We start from the raw sequence: 18737 nt of genomic DNA on the forward strand, positions 1-18737 counted from the left end.
CTGCCCAGGCTTTGTGTTTCACCACTCTCTCTGATCTCTAAGTTTGTCCTTTTATGCGCAACTCCAGTTTACTTAAATAATTGTTCAAGAGCTCATCAAACCCTGGAGTATAAAATTCAGGGAATATGTCTAGATCAGCATTGCTTCTAGATCTTTGGAAATGTTAACACAAGAATAGGTCACAATTACTGCATGTTTATGAAAAACATATCTGGTTATACCTCTAGTGCTGAAGAAACAACTTCTGAGGGTGCAGTTTCCAAGGCCAGTTCTTGTCTCCTTTCCACTCGAACATCGGCATAACTAATTGAAAAATGTAATTCTACATGAGTAACATTTCATTATTTTATTTTATAAAATGCATTTTAAACAAACGGAGCAACATTACATGGTATTGTAAACCATTACATGATAAATGAAATCAAGTCACATTTAATGCATATGATTTGAAGGACTGTGTTTTTATTTTCAATTTCTGCTCAACTTCTATATATCCATTCACAAACAAAACATTTGTTAAAAAAGTGTTAAGGCTGAAAGTGTGTTTTGTTGGAGTCCAACCCAAAACAATGTTACAATTTCTTTACAAAAGTTCCACACTTTAAAAAATCCCAAATATTAGAATGTCAGGAAATGAAAGTTAAGTGATCAGCCTGTTCCCCCACTGCCACATAAACCTTCATCACTCACTTCCATCCCACCCCACTCTTAAGCAGGCTGCCTATGGGCTGCTCTGCAGCCCTACATCCCCATTGCACTGAGTGCTACAACCACTCCCAGCACACCCCTTATGCTGGATCCTAACAGGCCACTTACAGCAGCCCTATGCTTCTCCTACCTAGCCTACTGTGACCTGGAGTGGGGGGGTGGGGCTGGAACAGGGGACAGAATCAGGACCTCAGTGGCTTGCTATTGTCTAAGTCCCCAAAACACCAGAATTTTATTTACTCTGAAATATGCTCAAAGCTTTTTAATTTTCTTGTTCTTTATGTTAACACTATGTAGGAAGCTGAGAGTTATGCCTCCTCCTTATTTTCAAAAGCAACACTTGAAATACCGTCACCTATGCTGCATTTACATCCATAAGCTGTATTGTACTATTGTACTGTCTTGTACTATTTTATACAGTTGAATGTCCTGCTTCTCTGATTCCAGCTGAGCAGAAGGGATGGGGATAAAAGGTAGCTTTAAGCCAAATTTGCAATTCCCCTATCTGTGAGCTGGTCAACTACTTTAACCTACTCCTAGTCATCTCTGGCCCCAAGGGGCCACTCCACCAGCCAAGAACAGCTGGAATGTATCAATACTCTGGCCTCACTCTCTTTTCTTCAGCCTTGCCCCTTGTGTCAGAGGCTGTTAGAGAGGTGGCCTACTACCATTACATTTGCCATATACCATGCATGGCTGATCCCTATGTAACACCGACAGACCCCAGTTGTCAGTGGGCGGGATCGAACCTGGGGCCTCTGAATGTTAGTGCATGAGCCTCTACTGCATGAGCTAAAAGCCATATCGCTGTTAGCTAAAGCTGTAGAGCAAACTCATTAATCTCGCTCTTTCTTTCTCTCTCTCTCTAAGGGTACATCACTCTACAGTACGAAATTATTTCGAAATTATTCTATTCGAATTTTCGGAAGTGATTTTATACTTTCGGTCTTGTGTGTCCCCACTAAAGCGCGTGAATTCGGTGGAGTGCATCCACAGTACCGAGGCTAGCATCAAATGTCGGAGCGGTGCACTGTGGGTACCTATCCCACAGTTCCCGCAGTCCCCGCCACCCATTGGAATTCTGGGTTAAGCTCCCAGTGCATGATGGGGCAAAAGCATTCTCACGAGTGTTTCTGGGTGTGTGTCGTCAGTCACTCCTCCCGCCATGAAAGCTATGGCAGACAATCATTTCGCGACTTTTTGGCGTGCAGACGCCATACTGCTTTCAGCAGATGGTGCAGTACGGTGCACTGCTTCTCTCCTGGTACTATGAATCCATCTCGCATTTCCTCTCATCTTTCTATGTAATCTCTATAAGTATCTACTCTTTCTCTTCCTCATCGACTGCTTCCACTGCCAACTATGCTCGGCCATCATGAACTGAGCAGCACAGCTTCCGCTGCCAACTCTGCTCTCCCGCTCTTGCCGCACTATTGAGCTTCTCCATGTTGTCTGTCCTGGGCTCTCGCCTCCGTGAAAGCTACAGAAGACAACCATTTCCTGCCTTTTTTTGGCTATTGTGAACCGAACAGCACCTATTCCGCTGCCACTCTGCTCTCCTACGTTTTGCGCCCTTTTCCCAGGATTACCCATGCAGGCGCCATAGCATGGCAAGCATGGAGCCCGCTCAGATCTCCGCTGCAGTTTTGACCATTGTAAATACCTCGTGCATTATCCAGCAGTATGTGCAGTACCTGCAAAACTGGGCGAGGAAGCGACGACAGCGCGATTATGATAGTGATGAGGACATGGACACAGACAGTCCTAGAAGCACGGCATGTGGCAATTGGGAGATCATGGTGGCGTTGGGCCAGGTTCATGCCGTGGAACGCCGATTCTGGGCCCAGGAAACGAGCACAGACTGGGGGGACTGCCTAGTGTTGCAGGTATGGGATGATTTCCAGTGGCTGCAAAACTTTCATATGCTTAGGGCCACTTTCATGGAACTTTGTGACTTGCTTTCCCCTGCCCTGAAGTGCAAAGACACCAAAATGAGAGCAGCCCTCACAGTTGAGAAGCAAGTGGCCATAGCCCTGTGGAAGCTTGCAATGCCCGACAGCTACAGGTCAGTCAGGAATCAGTTTGGAGTGGGCAAATCTACTGTGAGGGCTGCTGTGCTGCAAGTAGCCAACGCAATCATTGACCAGCTGCTATCAAGGGTAGTGACTTTGGGAAATGTGCAGACCATTGTGGATGGCTTTAATGCGCTGGGGTTCTCTAACTGCAGAGGGGTGATAGACGAAACGCATATCCATATCTTGGCCCCGGAACACCAGGGCGTCCACTGCGTAAACCGCAAGGGGTACTTTTCCATGGTGCTGCAAGCACTGGTGGATCACAAGGGATATTTCACCGACATCAGTGTGGGATGGCTGGGAAAGGTGCATGACGCTCACAACTTCAGGACCTCTGGTCTGTTTGAACAGCTGCAGGAAGGGACTTACTTCCCAGTCCAGAAAATTACTGTTGGGGATGTTGAAATGCCTATAGTTATCCTCGGGGACCCAGCCTACCCCTTAATGCCATGGCTCATGAAGCCGTACACAGGCACCCTGGACAGTAATAAGGAGCAGTTCAACTATAGGCTGAGCAAGTGCAGAATGGTGGTAGAATGTGTTCTTGGATGTTTGAAAGCGCGCTGGCGCAGTTTACTGACTCGGTTAGATCTCAGCACAACCAATATTCCACTTGTAATTGCTGCTTGTTGTGTGCTCCACAATATCTGTGAGAGTAAGGGGGAGACGTTTATGGCAGGGTGGGAGGTTGAGGCAACTTGCCTGGCGGCCAATTTTGCACAGCCAGAAAACAGGGCAATTAGAAGAGTGCAGCAGGGGCACTGAGCATCAGAGAAGCTTTGAAAGCCAGTTTCATGACTGGCCAGGGTACGGTGTGACAGTTGTGTTTGTTTCTCTTGAAGTTACCAGACCCCTATATATATGAACGGAAATAAAGTCACAATTGTTTAAAAAATGTTCTTTATTATTTGTTGCACAACACACTGAGAGAAATCAGAAGGTAGCCCGGGGGAAGGGGGTGGAGGAGGACATAAGGACAAGTCCAGAAACCAAATCAAAATTTCGGATATTCCAGCTTTCTGCTGCTTGTGCAATCCTCTGAGGTTGAGTGTGTGGGTCCCCGTAGCTTCTCTCCCCGCCTCCCCCCCGGTTCTTGGGCGTCTGGGTGAGGAGGCTATGGAACTTGGAGACGAGGGAGGGCAGTTATACAGGGGCTGCAGTGACAGCCTGTGGTCTTGCTGCCTTTCCTGCATTAGAGCCACCATACAATGGAGCATGTCAGTTTGCTCCCCTATGAGCTTGACCATAGCATCCTGCCTGCTCTCATTGCGTGCGTCCCTCCTCTCTTCGTGTTCATTTAACACTTTACGGGACACCGCAATTGTTTGCCTCCATGCATTCAGCTGGTCCCTATCAGTGCAGGAGGACTGCATGAGCTCGGCAAACATGTCGTCCCGAGTTTGTTTTTTCTGCCTTCTAATCTGGACCAGCCTCTGAGGCGGAGCAGATAGGGGCCGCGTTGAAACATTTGCACCTGTGGGAGGAGGAAAAGGGAGGGTAGTATTTTAAAAGATACATTTTAGAGAACAAAGGGGACACTTTCTCAATGAAATAGGCAATTCATAGTACACAGCACATGTTCTTTCTGTACAAGGTTGCATTTTGCCTCTTATACTGAAGTGCCTGCCACTTTGGTGTGAGTAAGCCATCACATGCGGCCGGGCAACAGAATTCAGCTTTCAGGCAGCCATGGTAAGCCCTAGGGGAATGCAGGGTTCTGCTTCTTTCACATTCATTTCAATGCTTTCAAAGTGCCAGGCCCCCTTTCCCATAGCAAGCAATGCCTGGTGGGTTTGCCATATAAAAGGAGGGCCTGCAGGCTCTCTGGGATGATCGCTTCACACAACACACCCCCTCTGCCTCCCTCCCCCCCCCCACACACATTATGTGGCTCCGATGAGGCTCTGAGCAGGGATGAGCCCTTTAAACTAAACACGAACAGCCCAGCGCGGCTGGGTTTCCCCCCCCGCATGGCTCCGATCAGGCTCTCACTCACCAGAAGTGCCTTCCCCAGGGTCATGGTCCGGGAGCCCGCATTGGGAGTGGGGGGAGGCTGTTGGGTACAGCATTAAGAATAGTTCCTGGCTAGGGGAGAAAATGGATTCCCCACTTGCCGCATGTTCACTGTCCTCCTCCTCCTCTTTGTCCTCCAATAACTCATCCTCCTCGCTCCGTGCAACTCCCCCTTGCAGGTGTCCATGGACCGTGGTGGGGTAGTGGTGGCGTCACCCCTCATAACTGCATGCAGCTAACAGTAGAAACGGCATGTATGGGGCTGTGACCCAGAGTGCCTGTTCGCCTCCCTGGCTTTTTGGTACGTTTGCTTGAGCTCCTTGATTTTTGTACGACACTGCTCTGTGTCCCTGGAGTAGCCTCTTTCCGTCATGGCTCTGGAGACTTTAGCGTACGTATTTGCGTTTCTTTTTTTGGAACGTAGTTCTGCCATAGCAGATTCATCTCCCCAACATGCGATGAGATCCAGTACCTCCTGTTCGGACCATGCTGGAGCTCGTCTGCAAATCAGGGACTGCGTGGTCTCATGTGATGGTGGACTGTGCTGATGGTGACCAAACAGGAAATGAAATTCAAAAGTTTCTGGGCCTTTTACTGCCTACCTGGCTAGTGCATCGGAGTTGAGAGTGTTGTCCAGAGCGGTCACAAGGGAGCATTCTGGGATAGCTCCCGGAGGCCAATAAACGTCCAATTGCGTCCACAGTACCTGTAACCTGGAACTGCGATCTCGATTTTAGCGCTACTCCACTTGCCGAGGTGCAGTACAGAAATCGGATAAAAGATCCCTTTAAATCGAAAAAACCGGTTTGGTCGTGTGGACGGAGTCAGTTTTATTTCGAATTAACTCGGCTAATTCTGAAATAACCGTGTACTGTAGACAAGGCCTAAGTGGTCTCGGTGCCACTAGATGGGACAGAACACCACACCCAGGAGGTGTATGCGTTACACCTACAAGAGGGAATTCTCCAGTGGTTAGATGTAATGCGATACTTCATGGCCCCTTTCTATCATAGGATTGGCACAAAGGGGGCCAAATGCAAACAATAAGCTGGCCCCTGATTTTAAGAGTCTGATGGCTGACAAATGAATTTTGTTCTCATATGGTACATGGAGCATGAAGACAGACTTAACCTGATCATATTTGTTTAATGAAGCTTATTTTCTCTACAGAATTCAGACTTCCTTTTTGTTATGCGAAAGACTCTTAAGGGGACTTTACGAAATCATTAAAATGTCCATATGTTCTTGTGCTTTTAGGTCCATAGAGTCTGACTTGATTACAATGGTGACAAATATAACTAAGTCTTTTCCCTACCTTACTACGGTGTGTGTGCATACAATGAACTCAGGCTTGGAGTTCCACTGATGGTAGGTGATATAGTAATGGGTCTGCAGCCAGATCCACTGCTGTCCTTTGGTCAGAAACCGGTAACAACAAGACTTTCCCTTGCCAAACTGCATCACTGTTAGTAGAAAACGGAGACTGCATATAACAAATTTTAAAATGTGAAAAATAACTTTTAGAAAGTTTTGTAAGAAATCTCTCCGAGATTTATGGTAAAAGCACACATATCATGTATGTCACCAGGCATCCCTTTCTGAAATTTTAAATATACAACAGTATGCTTATAAATAGCACAAATATGATGAATGCTAACTATAGCCATGTATTAATAACTACAATTTATATGTAACTCTTTCTGTGTTCTAAGTGCTGGTCACAAATTAGCCAAATAAGCACCTGGCATTGATTTCTAAGACTATATAACTGTATGTGAAAGGTCTGAGTTCCATAGCAGGGAAATAGAGCATGTAAATGCCTTAGAAGGTGGACTAAATCCTGTGCAGACTTATCCTATGCACATCCACTGGCTTATATGACATAGTTTAAATCAGTGCAAAATTTGGCCTTAAGTCTATACACTGAGATAACATGAGACATAGATGAAAATCATTTGAAACTGAATGGAATTCCCCAGCCAGTAAAGATTTCAGAGATGACCTGACTGAGGCCTGGCCTACACTACAGAGTTAGGTCGATGCAAGGCAGCTAGTTACGTCAACCTAACTCTGTAAGTGTCTATCCTAAAATGTAGCTCCCACAGATGTAACTTGCCCACGACATCAACTTAATAACTCCACCTCCATGAGAGGCGCAGTGCTTAGGTCAATGTAGCTGGGTTGATGAAATGTCAGTGTAGACACTGCGTTCATTACATCGATTGTTGCTGGCTTTCAGAAGCCGTATCACAATGTCCCACACTGGCAGTTAAATCAGTGCAGGTGCTCCTGGTGAGGGCACACACGGCCGACACAAGGAGTGTAGTATGGATACACAAAAGCAATTTAATTACTGTGGTGATTGTATGTTGATGTAACTTAGGTCGACTTAATTTTGTAGTTTACACTTGCCCTGAATGTTTTAAACCTTCCTGGGCCAAATTCACCCCTGCTTTAGTTTTATTAACATCAAGGGTCTCCCACTTCAATGCATTTAGCCTTATATTATAATGTCAAAATCCCAAAACTAATTTTGACTGAAGGCGTTCACACCATAGCGGGGTAATTAGACTGTGAATTACCATCAATGCTATAAGCAATATTTGAATAAGATTGCTTGATTTTTATATTTCTTCACTTAGCAAATGGTGTTTTTTTAAAATCCTAATAGAGTACATTTAAATAATCCCTGATTTTAAATATATATTGAACAACACCAGGGATAACAATCTGCAGAAGATTTACAAAGCTGTGACCTTCTCCAAGACTGTGTGAGTTTACTGGAATAACAGAATGTAGCTCAAATCCTGATTGCATCACTCATGCAATGAATCCACCTGACTGCTTGTCATTGGCACTACTTGTGTGAATAACAAAAGCAGGATTTGGCCTTCTAAGTGCTAAAGAACACTCAATCTGAAACAAGTCCACTAAAGTCAGTTCATAGGTTTATAGCAGTGTGCCAGAGGTAAGAACCTGGGCCACCAAGTTTACACCTATCTTAACGGAAGCTGCATTTTACTGAGAACAAGCATGCCAATTAATTCATATGAGCTTACACTATGCAATACTTACAGTGTTCATGGCACCTTGCTAAGAGTTCTAGGTCATCAATGTGGTAATAATCATAGCCAGAAGTTCCCAGCACTTCAAAAGGCAAGTATCCTATAATAGGCGGTGCTCTGCATATGGGCACAGTACAAATTATTTAATCAAAACAATGAAACACACAGCAACTTTTTCCATGTTAAATAGGAAATTCAGAGTGTCAGTTGGGCCAAATTCTGCTCTCACTTACACATACGTAACTCCCACTGAAATAAATGGGCCAAATCCTGACTTCTCTGCTCTTTGGGCAGGGAGCTCAGCTGTAGCTCAGCTTCCCGACTGGGTTCCACACCTGCAGAGTGGCACGGGCATCCTGAGATGGGAGGTCCCACTGGAGAGCAACCATGGCACGGCTCTATAGCAATTCCTTTCCCCTCAAGGCACTGCCTGGTGACTTCAGCCCCCATCCAACTGCCTTATATGGCAGTGGTGTCACCAAGGAATGGTGACAGGAGTAACATGGTCTCACCCTGATGTCCCTGTTGTGGGGAGGCAGAGTCTCCTTGGTTGAGTTACACCCAGAGATAGCAAAGGAGCTGAGCAACATCTCTCCTCACCCAACACCAGAGCTAGCTAGCAGCTCTTGAACAAAGTTGCCAGCCAACCAGAGAGGTCATAGACCTGTAAGACAGAGATCTCCCTTGCAGGAAAAAGGTAACTGGGAACTGAGCGCCCCAGGAACACCCAATATCCTCTCAAGAACTTGCTTCGAGGAGCATTCCCCTCCCCCCCCCCCCCCCCCGGCCCATTCTCAGGCCTTTCCCTGTTTCTCCCCTGGGGCAAGTGACTTCACTAGAACCACAACTGTTCTAGGCAACAGCAGCCTCTATGGCTCCTGCATGGCAAAGAGTACCACTGAGACTGGAGGAATAGACAGGGAGATAACTTGCATAAGCTTCTTTTCATTGTGGGCCTCTGCAGGGCCTGAACATGGAGTGTCTGAGCAGCCAATTCACACCTCTAACCTTGCCAGCCCGACTGCCCCAAGACTGGTCAAACCAGCACAGAGCTGCCCTCCATGATCCTCAGCAACTGTCCCAATTGGAGTTGCACACATGGCTGAATTTGGAAAGAAATATTTTCATGGCACATTTTTCTAAAATGCACAGGTTACACACAAAAAAACCTCTATCCTCCTGACTTTTCTGGATTTATTACCTCTGATTTCTGGATTAGCTAATTAGCCGTATAATAATTAGAAATTATTGTGGTTAGAGCTCATAGCCTACTGACATTTTAATACAGATAAGGATTGGCTAATCAAAATACTTTCAGGAAATTTTTTTTTTAACACACAGTATTTGTGTAAAAAAGATTGATGAAAAAATAAATGCAGACAAAATCGTCCAGTTCCAGAATCAGTGAAATCAAACATCAGCTTTTGTAGCAATTTTAGTCATAATAGTGCTGATAACCAGGCTCTTCAAACTATTTTGATGTGAAGCATAATATTATTTGACAGAATCTGGCTAATGAAAATAGCAGTAAACAGGTACAAACAAAACCAAGTATGTTTTTCTGCTCACAAACCTGTGATCCAGAAATAAAAATTTCCATTCCAGACTATGTCTTGAAGTGAATTCCTCTAAAGGTTCTTCAACTATGCACATTTCCTGCATTGGGAAGAAGATCTTTGTTAACTTTATCTCTCGGCTTCATCTGCTTCTTGTTAAATAGGAATACACAGCAGGTATGAGGAATATAATCAAATAGAAAGTACAGATGTCAACCGGTAATGTTGAATAGAAATCTAATGTTAATACAAACTGATACTAACATTATCGCACAGAGTAAGAAAAGAATACTCTACAATACATGCCAAGTTAATAATCATTATTATTTCTTACAGTATATAGGATGTTATGTTTTTAAAACACTCTACAGATATCAAGAGCACAACTGCTGTACTGTAAGAGCCCACAGTAGAGGACAGTGCACAACCCAGGCAGGAACTCAGAAGGTATGTCTGCACTGCAATTAGAGACCCGCAGCTGGCCCATGCCAGCTGACTTGGGCTAAGGGGCTTAGCCTGAAGGGCTGTTTAATAGTAGTGTAGACATTCAGGCTCGGGCTGCAGCCCAAGCTCTGGAACCCTCCCACCTTGCATCCGAACATCTACACTGCAATTAAACAGCCCCGTAGCCTGATCCCCATGAGACCGAGTCAGTTGGCATGGGCCAGCCACAGGTGCCTAACTGCAGTGCAGACACACCCTAAGAAGCATTGTGCTTTTAGCAGGTACTTTGGCTCCAGGAGCCCTTAGCTGCTGTTGCACCGTTATGTGCTCTCTCCTCCTGCAGACGTTCAACACCACTGGCCCATGTGATGGCACGTGATTATGGCCCCACCTATGAAGGGACAGCACACCTCTGTGGCTCAATCTGAGGTACGCAGCTATATTACCTCCTATATTACCACTGTATCTGAGCACTGTGCAATCCTTTAATACATTCATCCTCACAGCATCCCTGTGGGATAGGGAAGTACTATTATGCCCATTTTTCAGCTAAGGAGCTGAAGGAAAAGAGAGAGTATATGACTTGTGCAAGGTGACACAGGAAGTCTGTGGCAGAACAGGGAACTGCATCTGGGTATCCTAAGTCCCACACCCACATGCTAACCACTGGACCATGCTACCTTGGGTGTCCTGAATGCAAGGACTGAAACTCTCCCCAGCCTTTGTACAGGGGCATAAAGAGGTAGGTTCCTTTCACCTTGTTCTCATGTCCCACTCCTACATGCATTCATGACAGAGCCAGGAATAACCTGGCCCTAATTCATTAAGCCTCTCAACCCCCATAGGAGCAAGTGATAATAATAATTAGTAAACATATTATGCTAGGTAGGATTGGGGCCTCTTTGTGAAAAAATAAAATCCATGACGCAGAGGGATGATGGCAATAATAATAATAATACTAGAGGGTTGCACACTTTGTTGCATCTCCAGGCAGACCTCACTGAATGCACTAGGGCCTCCTTGCATTCTTCCATTCAACCCCACAAGTTCCCTGTGTCCACCCTCCCATCTCCTTCCTTGCAATCCACACACCCCATGCCAGGGCGGGGGATGTCTCCCATGTCTGTGTGCTCCCATTCTCCTCCTTTGTGCCCACTCCCACTGATCAGATGTGGCATTTAAACGTTATCATGTTACAGACAAACAGAGAGAGAGAGTGCCAGGCATTGCTTTGCCAGGCATTGCTTTGCTCAGAAAATCAGAAAGGTAAGTATTTTAGAGTGGGAAATTGAGACACAGAGGTTAAATGACTTGTCCCTGGTCCTAGCAAGTAAATTAAGGAGCAAAGATTTGTATTCAGCAGTTCCTGGCTCCCAGAGCCGTGTCCAGGTCACTTACAACACACAGCCACTTATTGGCATAGGCAGTTTATGTTAATGCAACATTAATGTTGAGTTTTAACTAAAAAAAGGAAAGGAAATTCAGAGTACTATTAGTAGGAATACTACTATTGAGGTTTATGAGAAGTATTCTTGCTTTTCCAGAGGAGACTGGACAATCAAGGCTGTGAATCTGTCAAGAATACCTTTAAAAATCCCTGTGCAGTATTGGAGTGAGGCTGAGCGACCAATGCTGTCAAAGGGGATTTGTCTCAATTAGATTTCTTAACCTCAGAGGATAGGACAGCCAATGCAGTGGCTTACATTTGCCAACTAAATTACAGCAGGGGCAGGTGCTGGGTTGAATGCACTGTCCCGCAAAACTGAATTCCCTAGTGTCATGATGGGAGAAGAGTGGGAAGGGTCATTTTAATGCACCTATCTAGCCAACTGAGGGCATGGTTTCAGCATCTCTACTCACTCCATCCCAGTGCTGGGAAAATACAGCTAAGGAATGCCACACTAGGCATCCTAACACCCAAGTGACATCCCCTGATTGCATTTCCCAGTATAAAGAAACAGATATGTCACCATTTCCAACACCATTTCCATCAACCCTGCAACAGATCAATAACCCTACTCGCTGTATACATATCGGATTTTGATTCATGATTGTGAAGTCTCTGTATTCTGACCAACTCTGTTAGTAAAATTTGGAATTTTGCATGTACAGCGATTGAAAGAATATATAGTACCTCTAAGACTAATGTACTCCATTACATGCACTTACCTTTATAAACTGAGGTGTTGCCAGTCGAACAGTAGCAACAAAACAGACTTGTTTTCCTAGTGATGTTCTGTAAGCCTGTGGAACAGCACCATCAAAGCAGTTACAAGTGGAATTAGGCACTGGGAAGGGAAAAAGCAAGATTAGCAGATTTGCCCTGACTGAATATTTTACAGATTTGAAAAGCACTAATAACAAATCTTACTCAGAAGAGTGTCTCAAAACCTTTTAAAGCTTATATGCATATATTTGAATCGAAATCAGTCATGTTAGGCAAGAAGACATGAGAGCTTAACTCAAAGTAAGAAGTATGTTTATAAAAGGTAAGGACAAACCTTCTAGTGGTATATACAACAGCTTTCTGGAAAGAAACCCTACACATCCAGTTGCTCCTTTTCACCATTCACAAAAACAATATATATTTCAGCGATCTTATTGTATTACTTATAGACAGCAGATGAAAGAAGTGTTGTTAGAGATTGAAGGGTGTTATTCAAGTCACTGGTGGCAAACATTTAAACCAATATCACTGAGGCTTTCATGGAGTTAGCAGGCATATTTCTTCAGATACTAAAGTGTATAAACCCAATTGCAGCCCCCTCATCCATCCTAACCCTCTCTTTCATCCCGCCCATCCTCCCCAATCCCTTCCTGCATTTGTGGGGATTCTTCAGCCCCCTCAATCCCCAACTCCTCCCCAGTCCACCCACACTCTCTCCCTCAGCCATAGGTCCCCCAGCATCCCGTTCAGTCCATTCCAAACTGCCCCCATCCCTGGGCCCTCTCCAGCCCAGCTCCCACCCCCAGTTCAACCTAACCCTCCCCCTTAGCCATAGGCCCCCCCCCGACATCCCCTTCAATCTATTCCAGCCAGCCTCCCCAGCCTTGGGCCCTCCTCAGCTGCAACATCTTGTCCTTACCAAACCCCCCACCCCCTCCCTGGATCCGTGGGGACCCTCAGCCCACACTTCATCCTCAATCTCTCCCAAGTCTACCCACACCCTCTCCCTGAGCCCAAGTGCCCCAGCATTCCCTTCAATCCATCCCAACCTGCCCCCCATCCCTGGGCCCTCTCCAGCCTCCCTGTCTACCCTAATCCTCTCCTTTATCCTTACCAATCCTCCCCAGTCCCTTCCTCCCAATAGCACTGAGGTTTGAAAATTATAATTATTTTAAGCAAAAGAAAAGCAGAATCTAGCAGGCTTTAGTATATAGTGCTAGTCTTCAAAGTTGGGCATCTTTTGAGAGTTCCTGCCCCATTCTCTCTTGGCACAGTAGACTGGGAGAGGGGCTGAAGAGGAAGGGTTTTAGCCACAATTTTTTATGATGGACTGATAACTGTGTCTTTCATGATTCCACAGGTCTCGTGTCATGTTCAGGGTCCACTGGTACCTGCATGCCCCTCAGGCCCTCATTTTCAGCAATGGTTTGCAAAGTTGTCATGTTGCCTCTAGACAGCCTGTGATCCCAATGTATGTTAGTGTCACAGAGGATGAACTCCCCTCTTCAGAGCACTTGTATTAAAGAAAATGACACCCCAACTTATGCTGCCTGGAGATCACAGTCCTGCTACCTCTGAAATCAATGCACCAGACTTCAAGTGAGTACTGGAACAGTCCTGGGAGAACCTGCATGGTGAGGAGCTATTTCCTGACTCCTGCACTCTCCAGCCGACCACAGCCCTGGACACATAGAGTTCAACCTGCGTAGCAATTGCAAGTGGGGGGATGCTACCACAGAGCTTTCTCTCCTCTATCTGTGGCCCTGGACCCTATTTTCTCAAGTTTCTCACAATCTGGCTGTAGCAATGAGGCATGGCCTCCCTTGGAGATTGACAGGGAGGGATGGCCATACACACACCTGATGGGCAGAAGCAGAAAGGCCCCACTCGCCCCGCTAGAAGAAGTGGGGCGGAACAGAAACAGGAAGTAGAAAAGGCAGGCCCTGCAGCTCCGCTGGGCTGGAGCCACTGAGGAAGATAGATGCTTCCAACCTGCTGCTAGAGCAGGAGCCTGAGGAAGACCTCTGCTGTCCCGAGGACTCACCAGAGCTGCCAGACATGCCTGATGCTGAGGAGCTGCTTGAACTGCCACTGGTGGGGTATCCTCGGGAGACAGAGGGTTATCCCAGGATCCAGGTACACCCTGAGGGGATAGTAGAAAGTAACCTAGGGACAACTTACTCTAGTCCAGCTGTGTTGCTGCCTGAATCCAGGTCACTGTGTTGTGGGTGGATTCCCTGTTGACCCAGTGGTGGAACAATCTGCCACTCTTAGGACCCTGGGCTAGTTCCTGGTGGAGTTGGGTGGGCCTGGGTCCCTCCATGCCACTGCCACCTCACCCCTGGGATGGTAGCCTCCCCACCTTAGGCCAATGTTAGTCTATGGTCTGCCAGAGCTAGGACACTAGACCCTGTATTGCCCTGCCCTGCCCTGCCTTGCTTGAGGGCTGAAGCCTTAGACTTCTGATGCCTGGCCCTGCTGAAGGGCCTGGGCTCCTGGACTATATATTACTCTGTCCTGCCTGAGGGCCCCTTATACTGTTTGGGTTCGTTGCTCTGCTTGAGGGCTTGAGCCCTGATGACCGATAACTGCTAGGCCCAGGCCAGAGGGTCTGAGCTCTAGAGACATCTAATTTCTCCCCTTTTACAGATTACCATTCTAAATGTGTGATGGTGAGGAGAAGTGGCCTTCCTCGGCGATTGACAGGGAGGGACGGCCATGCATTCCTACACTGGCTCCTTTCTGTACCACACAACAGAGGCAAACATGCCCTTTGATGAAGAAAGGCTGCCTTTCAGCCAATTTGTATATCAGTATATATGGGTAGTTCACTAGCAGTTTTTATGTTGGGTATCTGCTGTACTGGCTTTTTATAATGGACTTCTCTTCACCGGCTTATGTATTAAGCCAATTTATTACATACCTGATAACAAGAATAACAGTGAGAAACAGAAAAATAAGTAGTCTGTAGAGAATTCATATGTGTGATTAATCAGTTCAGACCATTGTGGATCCATTTATGTACTGAGCCAAAAAGTACAAAGGAGAAGAAAAATTCCACATTTAAAAAAGTGGTACAGCTGTCAACATCTGTATAATTAAAAAAAAAATCTCTAGACATGAAACATCCTCTACCTGAGCCTTAAGGGCATAATTGACTGGATTTATTAACATAAACATTAGGGGAAATATTCTCCTTCCATAAGTAAGGCATGTATGTATTTGCTGGTCCTCTTAGGAATTTCTAAAGAATTTGTATTCCAATTCTGCTGCTGCATTTGTATGCATATATGAGGGCTTCTGTGGGACTTAAATAAAAGAGGTGGAGGGAAATGGAAAAGGAGTATGAACTGCAGGAAAATAGGAGGAACCTGCATAAGCAGCAATTTGCATTGCTCTACATGGGCTTTATCATGCCACTGAGTATTTTGTAGCACTCTGTGAATCTCAGAAGGGAGTTCTGTTTAAAAATCAATGGCATGATACACACCCATATTAAGGACACTGTAAAAAGTTACTTCCAGGCATACTTCTCAATACCATGAGCAGTCATATGTGAAGTCAACAGGACCATTCCTTGAAGTAAACCTTAATTCTAATAGTTAAATTTATGCAGGATGGATCCTAAGAGGCCAAAAGGGTCTAAGCAAAGTCTCCTAAACGCAGGTGTGATAAATTAAAAAACTGGTAAGTGAACCTATTAACTTGTGGGAAGCACCTGCTCATTGGGGAACGCACGACAGCAAACCTGTTGGGCTGAGGAATTTTCACTGGAGCATTTTAGGTTATTTGATATGAATGAGCTTAAATCAGAGAGACTTCTGTGCTTGCACAAAAAGGCAAAACACAGTCCTAAATTTTGCATTTACAAAATATAATACTGCATTATATTCCCAAGAGGAAAATGTAATCCAGAAAGGATAAGAATTGCTACAGTAAACTTATCTGTCAAATTTGGGATTTTGCAATTGAAAGAGCAGAGCTACTATTGATGGAATTTAAAAATCAGGAGCAGGAATAGAAGTTACTTTTTTTTTTTTTTTTTTTTTAAATACAAGCCCTAAAATCCATGGATAAAAATATTTCTACCTTTGGGGACAGAGATCACTGCATGTGAAATGAATGGAATATATTTATGAAACAAAAAGGCTCCATTGTCTAGTTGAGAATGACACTGCATCCAACTGGTCTACCCACACTTTTTATTTTAATTTAGAATGTTTCCGACCATTTGTTTCTTATACAACTGTAACCCTCTAGTTTATGCTGTTTACATTTTGAGCATGTGTGATTTATTGTTTATTGCTTATCTTAACACAGATGATAAACATAACAGAAACAGCAAAGAGAAGAAAGGAATCTAACCTGGAGAAGAGAGTCAATTATTGGGATTTTACAACAAGATAACGGCCAAACATCTTGATTATTAAGGGCAAAAAGTAATATAACAAAGACAATCTTTGACTGGTTAAAGACATTTGTAACCATGGTCATGTTGTTGTTCAGCCCCAGTTTGGGATTCCGTGTAAAGTAAAATCATAAACTAATCCACAGAGTTTCCCCTTTCAGAAAAAAATGAGAAATGGAAGAGAAAGAGGAAGAGCGTAGAGAGCGAGAAAATGATCAAGCAAATGCCTGAAAGGTTAATAAAAGAGGGCAGGAGAGGAATCATAGAAGGGGGGGAAGGGAACTGAAGAGGGGATGAGTTGGAAAGATGGGAGGGGACTAGGAAGCACTGTGCACAAAAATAGGGTTATCCACTGGGCAATTTAATTAAGTGATTATTCCAAAACTTCCAAAAAAATGAGGCTCATATCCATTTCTACTGCAAAATGTTATTTGTTCCATTGCTGCCAAGCTCACCAAGTGAGGGTACCATTCTTCAATAGTCCGGCACACTTGGAACTTTCATTGGGCACGTCACTACAATCAGAGCTCTCCAACCAAAGTTTTTTTAAGGATTTCCGTTTCCAGAACAGATTGGTTAGGCCGAGGATGGCATGGTCAGCCTGCAGTTCCATCTTGATAGAGAGAAAGAAATTGGCCCAAATAAATAATTTACCTCTGTCCAAAAAAGATGGATTGCAGGGCAACGTGTGGTGTAAACTAGTGCTGGTGCATTGCAGTGCCAGCATTTGTCACAGGTGACTGCTCTGGGTCTGAAAAGTGTATATACAGTACAGTCCATCCTCCAGATCATTTTCTGATGGATTAATCTTAACTCCAAGGGAGCAGTGATGTATATTGGAACAAATCTGAGTCCACTGAATATTGGTAAGGGAGATTGAAAGTTCTTGTTCCTATTTCCTTCTAACATTGTCACTACTGATTGCCACTGTGCCTGATGGATAGGAATACACTCTGGCCATTGACTTAGGTCGGCAGTATAACAGTTTCAGAAAGCCCCAAGACTAAGGGCAGTGTTGTAAGGGCATCTGACCCAAACTGGAGTTGCAGAGCATGTCTAAGTTCCAGGTATTGCCATTTCTTCTTTGGGCCCAGTTGGAATTTCTCCCTAAGGCGAGGAAAGGGCATAAAGGAATCATTTTCAATTATGTTGTTTCTGCTCACGATCCTTTTTTAAATCCAGTTAAGCCACAGAACAGGACTATGGGCAATTCAAATTTTTGAGTTACTCCAAATCGAAGTCTTTGAGTGTACTAAGGGATGATACTTAAATTTAAAAGCAACCAGATACCAGGCTTTCCTAGCAGCGAAAATTGTAACTGATTTCTCTTTATGGAAATGGTAGAGGTCTGAGTTCAGGACTCATTCTAGTGGTAGTGGGGTTACAGTTCCTTCCCCCTGCACAGCCAGGCTGCGGAGCCTGGGAGGGTCATAGAATCATAGAAATGTAGGGCTGGAAGGGACCTCAAGAGCTGGATGTCAAGTCCAGTCAGGGCCATCCCTGGGAGGGTGCGGGGTCCGGGGCGGAAGTGATGGATTCATCTCTTCCAGGACCGACTGTGCCGGCCAACTGCACTGGCCTGCAGGGTCCCCCAAAGCGTGGGGCCCAGAGCAGTCGCCCCAATTCACCCTACCCAAGGGACAGCTCTGAGTCCAGTTCCCTGCACTGTGGCAGGACCATGTATGCCTAGACCATCCCTGACAGGTGTTTGTCTAAGCTATTCTTAAAAACCTCCAGTGATGGGGATTCCAAAACCTCCCTGGGAAGCCTATTCTAGTACTTAACTATCCATATAGTTAGCAAGTTTTTCCTAATATCTAACCTAATATCTAACCTTGCTGCCGATTAAGCCCATTATTTCCTTCAGTGGACATGGAGAACAATTGATGACCATCTGTTCTATAACAGCCCTTAACATATTTGAAGACTGTTATCGGATCTCCCCCAACATCAGGTCCCTTTTCTCAGACTCATGCCGAGGGGTCAGCCATTGTGGTATTTAGCTCAAAATTGAGGATATATAATAAAACCTAATGTTGGGCAGACCAAAGGCTCTTGATTGAATAGGTAGATGTATTTTTTTTTCCCAAAAGATACTCTGGGCGTGTTGCCTACACCTCGCAACATGGTCTTAAAAAGGTTGTTAATTCTGAAAAAAAATATTTGGGGGACTATAAACTGGCAAAGAGCTAAGAACAAATAGACATCTCGGGAGGACATTCATCTTTAATATATGACCTCTGCCCAAAAGGGATAGAGGGAGGGCTAGCAATCTATGTAAATCCAAAGCTTTCTGTGTGA

General features: G+C 45.0%; 1 protein-coding gene across 3 annotated transcripts in view; it reads right to left on the reverse strand.

Moving 5' to 3' along the window:
- Positions 1 to 18737, reverse strand: part of NPAS2 (neuronal PAS domain protein 2) — a 169870-nt gene that overhangs the window by 32609 nt on the left and 118524 nt on the right. For all 3 annotated transcript variants that reach the window (XM_074964898.1, XM_074964892.1, XM_074964906.1), the window contains 5 exons: positions 12031 to 12149; positions 9435 to 9517; positions 7872 to 7978; positions 6112 to 6259; positions 222 to 303 (listed from right to left, as the gene is read on the reverse strand). In XM_074964898.1, coding sequence (XP_074820999.1) covers positions 222 to 303; positions 6112 to 6259; positions 7872 to 7978; positions 9435 to 9517; positions 12031 to 12149 — 539 coding nt within the window. The remainder of the gene's footprint in view (positions 1 to 221; positions 304 to 6111; positions 6260 to 7871; positions 7979 to 9434; positions 9518 to 12030; positions 12150 to 18737) is intronic.

The sequence above is a fragment of the Natator depressus genome, chromosome 1 (genome assembly GCF_965152275.1).
Source record: "Natator depressus isolate rNatDep1 chromosome 1, rNatDep2.hap1, whole genome shotgun sequence".
NCBI lineage: Eukaryota > Metazoa > Chordata > Testudines > Cheloniidae > Natator > Natator depressus.